General features: G+C 46.8%; 1 protein-coding gene across 1 annotated transcript in view; it reads right to left on the bottom strand.

Annotated features, from left to right (window-relative positions):
- LOC311341187 (microtubule-associated serine/threonine-protein kinase 1-like) overlaps positions 1-8,474 on the bottom strand; it is a 64,230-nt gene that overhangs the window by 52,457 nt on the left and 3,299 nt on the right. Inside the window, exon 3 of the mRNA XM_084466076.1 lies at positions 5,181-5,212. Within this exon, the coding sequence (XP_084322202.1) occupies positions 5,181-5,212 (32 nt within the window). The remainder of the gene's footprint in view (positions 1-5,180; positions 5,213-8,474) is intronic.

Raw genomic sequence — 8,474 nt, 5'->3', positions numbered from 1 at the left:
AGACAGGGTGATTTAGAGGGAGAGAGAGAGAGAGAGAGAGAGAGAGACAAAGACAGATGGAGAAATAGTAGGGAGAAATAGTAGAAGGGGAGTTGGAGGACAGGTCAGAGAAAAGTAAAAAAGAGTAAATGCAGACGGAGGGAGCAAGAGTACAGAGACATGAAAACAGATCAATCAAGACGAGTAAGGGGGGTGGGGGGGGGGGGGACAAAAATAGCCGGAGAAGCATGTGGTCATGAAATGAAGAAAGGATGGGAGGAAATAGAGGACAAGACGGGGAGGCAGACAGGAGTGAAGGCTAATGAGGGAAGGCAGACAGGAAGGCAGTGATGGAGAGAGCACGGCAGCCCAGAGGAGGAGAGCAGAGAGAGGAGGAGCAGGAGGCTCTCGTAGTAACAGTGGGCAGCATGGCCCCAATATTGGCTTCCCGCTCCAAGAGCCCCCCGACGCCGGAGATAATGGCCTCACCTCATAACGCTAGCACTGACACACTCAACACAGCCGGCAGTGTGCCTGCGTCTGTGTGTAAGGCTGTGTGATTGTGTATACATACAGTATATATACACACGTGTGTGTGTCTGTGTGTGTGTGTGTGTGTGTGTGTGTGTTGGGATCTATAACTTCCCAGCAGGACACAATGCCCTTTGGGTTCAACTCACACTATATTGAATAAACAGTAAACAGTAAAGAGTACAAACACGACACACACACACACACACACACAGTACAAATAGCTAGAGATGGGGGCACAGACAGCATAACTACAACAGCATTCTCTCTTGCTCAATGCAAACAGACAATTATCATCTAACGGCAAAAGGAAGCTTGACAAAGAAAATAAAACATAGCTTTTCATTTACCTCTTGGTGCGTCGAAACATGTCGCCGGCAGCCCACTCCGTTTGTGGGAGTTGCACGTGGGAGCAGCTGAGCCCACACACACACACACACACACACACACTTAAGCAGACAAGCAGGCAGTCAAAAGGCAGATGCGCTCCACAACAGGATGACAGCTTCCCGCGGCTAGGCGTTTAATGTACACATCCATGGTCTCCTACATCGCCCAAGATCCCTGATAACCCGGCGTTCGATCTCCAGTGTGAGCAGGAGAGAGAGATGGAGAGAGAGAGAGAGAGAGAGATAAAGAGAGGGGTAGAGAGAGAGAGGGAGAGACAGAGAGAGACAGAGACAGAGACAGAGACAGAGAGACAGAGACAGAGAGACAGAGACAGAGACAGAGACAGAGACAGAGACAGAAAAGGGCAATGATTATAAAGATTAGGAAATGTCAGCTGCACCGCAGATATGGTAAACTGAGAGGAGAGAGACAGAGCACCAGGGAGAGACAGAGTAAGAGGAGGAGAGAAGGTGAGGAGAGGCGAGAGGGAACAGACTGCCCGGCGTTCCTCTCGCAAAGAGAGAGAGGAGAGTAGAGAGCAGGCTGGCTCTCAAGGGTACCGTGCCAAGGCAGGAAGTGCTGAGCGACAGAGCAGGAGGAGGGGCAAAGAGAGAGAGAGAGAGAGAGAGAGAGAGAGAGAGAGAGAGAGAGAGAGAGCGAGAGAGTGGTAGAGAGAGAGAGGGATAGAGAGAGAGAGAGAGAGAGAGAGAGAGAGAGAGAGAGGGGGGTAGAGAGAGAGAGAGAAAGAGAGTGTGCGGGAGGTGAGAAAGAGGAGTGAAAATGAGAATTGAAAAAAAGTAGGAAGTCTGAGTGACAAAGAGAAAGAGAAAGAGAGAGAGTGAGAGAGAGAGAAAGAGAGCGAGAGAGTGAACCAGGGGGAGAAAGAGAGAGAGGGACAGACACGGGGAGAGAGGGAGAGGAAGGGAGGGAGGGAGGGAAAGCTAATCTGAGGCGAGGGGATGAGGAGGCGGTGAACTGTGGACTAATGCAAATGTGAACAAGGGGTGAGGGGAAGAGAGAGAGAGGAGACACAGTGGTCGAGACGATGGGGATAGGGAGAGGGAGAATGAGGAAGAAGAGAGAGAGGGGGGGGGGACAGATAAAGGGAGAGAAAAAGGGTTGACAAAGAGATAGAGGTGACGGTCTGTGGTGTGTGTGTGTGTGTGTGTGTGTGTGTGTGTGTGTGTGTGTGTGTGATTATGTGTGTGTGGTTTTTTTTTTAATGAGAATTATTGCAAACAGACAGCTGAGTAGCCAGAGGGCAGGATGTTGAGGCAAGCAAACATATGAGAGAGAGAGAGAGAGAGAGAGAGAGGGAGAGAGAGTAGAGTCTAACAGGATCTAATGCAGTGCAACTATTTTGAGGAACTTAATTTGCTGTTATAAAAAGAAACACCATCTCCCTCTCTCTCTCTCTCTCTCTCTCTCTCTATCATCTATGCCATATTTCATGAGCCCTGGCATTGTTGCCCTAGATATCACAGACGCTGTTTAATGCATTCTTACAAGAAGAGAGCGAGGGAGAGAGAGAATGAGAGTGTGTGTGTGTTTGTGTGTGCGTTAAGTTTGTGGGTGAAAACGCTAAACAATCTGAGATGAGTGCATTAACATGTACTGCCGTCTCATGTGAGAGGGTCTGTGCTTTTGTGGGTGCGTACGTGCCTATGTGCGCCTGTGTGCGTGTGCATACGTGTGTGTGTCTATGTGTGAGCATGTGTGTGTGTGTGTGGTTTCATCTGTGCTTGGGCAGCTCCCTCCGTGTGTGTGTGTGTCTCTGTTTGGGCAGCTCCCTCCGTGTGTGTGTGTGTGTGTGTGTCTGTGTGTGTTTTGGCAGCTCCCTCCGTGTGTGTGTGTGTGTGTGTGTGTGTGTGTGTGTGTGTGAGCAGCAGGGGATGTTGAAGCTGAGCCGCCGCGATGGTGGCCGCACCGCGAAGGCGCTGGGGGAAGGGGGGGGGGGGGGGGTGGGGGGTGGAGGGGGGTGGACGGGGTGGAGGGGGTGGAGCTCAATAATGGATGACCTCACTAATGTGGCGGTCCGACCGGATAAAAATATACATGGGGGACCTAGGGGGGAGGGAGGGTGTGCGGTGTGTGTGTGTGTGTGTGTGTGTGGTCATATTTGTCATCATCATATTTTCATGGTGGTCTGCCAGGTATGCGCACCTTGCCTCATTGATTCAACTTTAAATTGTATTTGCGGTACTCTTTATCCTCTATCCCACGCGTCTAGGAGCGATTTAGACATGCTACTGCAATGATCTCATGATCTGGTCTTTGAAAGGGGTCTTCCTCTGTTGCCCGGACCCCTCCCATACACAGACACACATACACACACACACACACACACACACACGTGTCCTGCTGTGACATCTGCTACCATTAGGCACATGTCAAAGGGCATGGCAATGACAACCGAGGACAATGCATTTAGGGCTTGTAGGCGCACACACACACACACACACACACAGAACACACGCAATTCACAATCACCACTACCGTGGCTGGAGTTCCTGTTTGTCTGATGAAAGAAACAACAGCTCAATTTATTTCCCTTCTGTTTATGCAATATAGAAGCCAGTGAGCAAAAATGAATTTGCCTCTTGGCTTCTGTAATCTGGTTTGTGTCAACAGTTATTCCCCTGACAATTGATCCAACTCAGTAATCTGAATTTTGAAAGTTTTTTGATAAATGCTTTGCTTCTGTGTGCAAAATAAATTCCACGTTGAGGGCAGAAGAAAATGCTTGATTAAAAAACCTGACCATGACATTGTAAAAGGTCACGGTTCGCATTTTTGCTCAAACTTGTCCAACCTTGTGCAACCATTCCAATTATTTTGTGAGGAAAAGAATTCCCTTTTTATTTGTACTGTAAACCAGACGGTTGTATCTCATACAACAACCTAAACAGCAGCTGTGAGAAGACATTTGGCCCTGCGACAGAAAGGGGGCGCTAGAGAGTCAGACAGAGCCACGAGTTGACAGGGGGGGGGAAGCACCTAACATTACAAGCTGATGACTAACCGTCACGGCTTTGGTGGTCTTTCACCTTTCAATCGCACATTTCAATTGTGTGTTTTAATTGAACAACAGCTCCATCTTCCTGTGTGTTCCTTCTCAAGGTTCCCGGTGTTTTCCTACTGGGGTCAGGTGAGGTTTATTTCTCGTCAGTTTGAGGGTTTGGGCTTAGAGGTTAATAGAATCTAATGTAGATCTGAGAGTGCGATGTACTTTGACCCCGACCTCATTTCACCTGCTTGGAACGGTTTTCAGCACCATGGACAGCAACACACACACGCACACACACCAAAGCACAAGTCCTGTCACACAGGCCGGACTGCCACGTACACGTTACACAGAAAAAGATCAGCCGCCCAGTGTGTGTGTGTGAATTCTGAAATATTCCCTTCATACACAGGTATGCAAATTGGTCATTCAAAACAGCGGTGCTGTTGTCTCAACACGTTATAAATGTCTCCTCATCATCGTCCTCTTTAACAAAAATAAAGGTGAACCACAAGGATCAGAGACGGTTCAATGACGCTGTGGCTCTGAGTTGGAGAAGTAAAATTATCTGTCATGCATGCACGCACACTGACACACACATACTCAGTACTGCCATTGTTAATCAGTCACAGTTAAGCAGCACATGTGACACTTTACTCCCTTCCTGTAGCACAGCCTCTCTCTCTCTCTCTCGTTCTGTCTCTCTCTCTTGCAGTGTCACACCTTTCTCTACCACTATGCGTCTCTCTCTACCTCTCTCTCAGTATGTTTCTCCCACACTACTCTAGCCCTCCTTCCCTCACCCTTACTCATTTCATCCTCCCGCTCTCTCTTCTCCTCTCATTTCCTTCTCTCCTTCCCTTCCACGTCCATTTCCTTGCTCTATATACTGTATCTGCCCTCTGTCTCCTTCATCTCTCTCTCTCTCTCTCTCTCTCTCTCTCTCTCTCTCTCTCTCTCTCTCTCTCTCTCTCTCTCTCTCTCTCTCTCTCTCTCTCTCTCTCTCTCTCTCTCTCTCTCTCTCTCTCTCTCTCTCTCTCTCTCTCTCTCTCTCTCTCTCATTAAGGCCGGGGCGTTTGCTGAAGCAGAGTTTCCATTGCGTGGCTCACTGGTGCAACAGATTGTGTCTACAGAGGGGCTCAAGCCCAGACACAGCTCACACAGCAACATGGCTCACAACACTGCAAACCAAACACTGCTAGAAACATTGAAATCATGATTTTAAAGCAGCAGTACATTTAAACTATTTGCGTATGGGACAAAAAAGTGGACTCACCTGGTACTTTTCCGGGGCAGTGGAAGGTCCTTCTGTAAATTCAAAAGAAAGCAGAAAATACGAAGGAATGAATAAACTGATTAGATGCAATGAAAACTATTGGAAAACATTCCGGATCCTTTTCTTAACAGGAAGGTTTAATACCTCAACATAAACACCCTGCGGTGAGTGTTCAATGATGTGGTGTTAGAGGTGTGAGTTGTGTGACTTATGCTATTCAGCCTTGTGCCAGTATATTTTTAGGTGTTTACTGCTCCTGATTATAATGCTATTATTGCCCAGTGATGACAGCACCAGAGAACCCGCTCAATTACACCGTGCCACAAGAACGACGATAACTGATACATTTATGAAATAGAGACAATACAATTAACCTACAAACAAATGTAGACGCTATCTAAAACGGTCTGCTACATTGAACAGAAAATAAACAGGACTTGTATACCCTTCAAGCCAAAACATGTGCATGCTACACTAGATATAACTTAAGTGACAACAACATTGGATAGCTGGGTAAAATTATACAAATAGAGGACAATCAGTCGCTTCAGAAAGTTCCAGCTCATTTGGTATTCCTCACAATGTTTCATGTTTTTTTAAGTAACATTAATGATAACAGCTAAAGTGGCCGAAAGTACAAAAGCATTGATCCTGCACAACTACGTTTGACACACTCTCTTGCTGGCAAAGAATAACCAAATCTACGTCTAAGCGGGTTAAGTGCAGAAAGTCCTCAGAGCGAGAGAGCTCTGTGGCCATGCGGGACCAACATGGCAACCGTCAAACCAAAAGCCGGTTTTGTAAAAATGGCTGCCGCCGTGTTCATGGCATGGAGACTGAGCGGCGAGGGCGGTGATTCGATCAGAATCCCTCGGGTCAGATCTCATCCACAATTACCCTCCTTGTTGCCGGTCCATTGGCAATTTGGTTCCACTTTACACCGATCCCGGGTGAGATCGGGTTACCGTCCGTGGCTAAAGTCCGCTCTCTCTTATCGAGTTATATCGTCTCACAGATGGGCCGACATTTGTTTTTATTCTGATCATGGTGGTTTGGCTGTACGTGAAGGGGGGGTTGGGGGGGTTACAGTCTGGGTGCACTTGCTGGCATCCATCCAGAAGTTAACAGCCACGCTGGGATGAAACGTCGGACAACAAACACAAAAGGTGCCAGGATAGTACGGTCAACACGGAATGAAATTGGGTTTTATTTTTCCAGTGAAGGGTTTCCTTCCCTCCGGTGGGCACACAGCAGTCATAAATTTCCCACTCTCTCTGTCTGGCTGGATTTTTTAATGTCTTTCTCTAGCGTTGTGTTTCCTCTTCAATGTCCCTGGAGATGTAAACAACACACCCCTCACATATCAAAGACTGGCGGTCCGAGCTCTCGTCTCCGCGCAAGCCTCCAGCTACCAGCCTCAACGCAATTCCTGTTCAAAATGAGTCAGTATGTCATTTTTTTACAGTCGCTTTCTCTGATTTGTAAGCTCACTGCTTCCTCAATGGAGATAGACTGAGGTCTAAATGAGGGTGTGGTATCCTGAGTCACCTCTTTTTGCTGGTAAATAAATATTTATTTACGCATTCACGCAATATTTTTTCATTTATATCCTTCCTCTGCGGGGACATGCCCCATTTTTTTTAATAAGAATTAATATTCATATATAAATCTCTGCAGCAGGTATTGGGACTAGTGGCTTTTACAATAAACAAAGCCTTATCTTAACATACATTTTGTAAAGTTCCTTTTTATACAAGCTTCTTAGCCGATAGCATTCGTCCTCGCACAGTACACACGATCTGTGCAGGACACCCGTCCTCACCGGTGTCCGTGGAAACGTGTAGGTAGTCGTAAAACAGGAGCAACAGAGCGCAGCGGCCAGGCTTTAGAGTGGACCGCTTTTCTCAATGGGATGACATCATCCACCAGTGGAGCAGCTAATGAGTTACATCACCGCGAGGAAGTGACCTCAGCCAGAAGGACCCTGTAGAGAGCCCTCATGGCACGCGTGTGCGTGTGTGGGTCAATGTATGTGTGTCACAGCAAGTACACGTATGTGTGTGTGTGTGTGTGTGTGTGTCAATGTATGTGTGTAAGTGTACCTACACGTGTGTGTGTGTGTGTGTGTGTGTCAATGAATGTCTTTAAGTGACATATGCGTGTGTGTGTGTGTGTGTGTGTGTGTGTGTGTGTGTGTATATATAGCCATTAGGGTGGGCTAATGGATAGAGGCTGGAACACCTGTCCTCTGTCCGGCCCTGTCATGTGTTCTGACCGTGTGGTTGCCATGGATGAACTAGACACTCTACAATGTCGCTATGACTTGTCCCTTGTAGTCATGTGCCCTGTGACCATGACAACCACTAGAATATAATAGAATAGCTGGGCAAACTGAGAGGGCCCTATAGAAGAAAAGACAGAAATAAAAACAATAAAAAGCTAAACGCATTATTAATTAAGAACTATTTATAATGGTATGGTTCTGATTTTGTGATGATTCTTCTTCAAGTACCATGCGTGTATACTAGTATACTAACAATATGATATTCCCAGTGAATATAAATATTCTGCATGTTGCAAAATCAAAGACCAGCCATGTCCTGAAAAACAATGTTTCAGCACCAGGTCCAGACAATGCGATGGTTTTCCAATTGGCAACATCCCCACCGAATCCAATTGGCAACATACCAATAGCTTTCTGCCAGCCTTGTCCTTTGAGCTTAATGGTTGACCAGCTGTTTATCCAGGGACCTGGAATCATGGTTCTGCAGCAGCTGATACTAAGAGTATTCATTCATGTCTAGAGAGCCAAGACATGAATCAGCTTCACCTGTTCACCTTTCACGTCTGAAGTTGAATCAGAACAAGCAAGAGATCAAAGGAATGTAACACTTTGATCCAGACATAAAATCCCATTTCTCATTTTCTAACCCGTTCCCGTGGCAATCTCCATTCTTGGAGGCTTCACAGGTACGACCTTCGCTCAGTTGCAACAAGCTGCGCTCACATTCCTCTTCGGTTCATAGACACTATACGATATACCTTTAGCTAACTTGGAGTTAATACATTGCTTGGATGTCTGGAAGTATAATTATCATCAGTGGACTATTATGAGCGAGCAGAGGCAGCTGGTATGGCAGTGAGTGGCAAGACTTGGCTAAGTGAGCTGCCTCTTCTAGAGACATCACACTCTTATCTCTGCTGCTTAGAGCATTCAGGATGGGCCCCGCGCCCAGAACTAAATATTGGACCAATTAAAGAGGCAGAATGTAAAATAACAAGAGAGAGAGACAG

This window comes from Micromesistius poutassou (assembly GCF_964030765.1).
Source record: "Micromesistius poutassou genome assembly, chromosome: 3".
NCBI lineage: Eukaryota > Metazoa > Chordata > Actinopteri > Gadiformes > Gadidae > Micromesistius > Micromesistius poutassou.
Note: the sequence above shows the minus strand (reverse complement) of the source record. Positions and strands in the feature narration are given on the sequence as shown.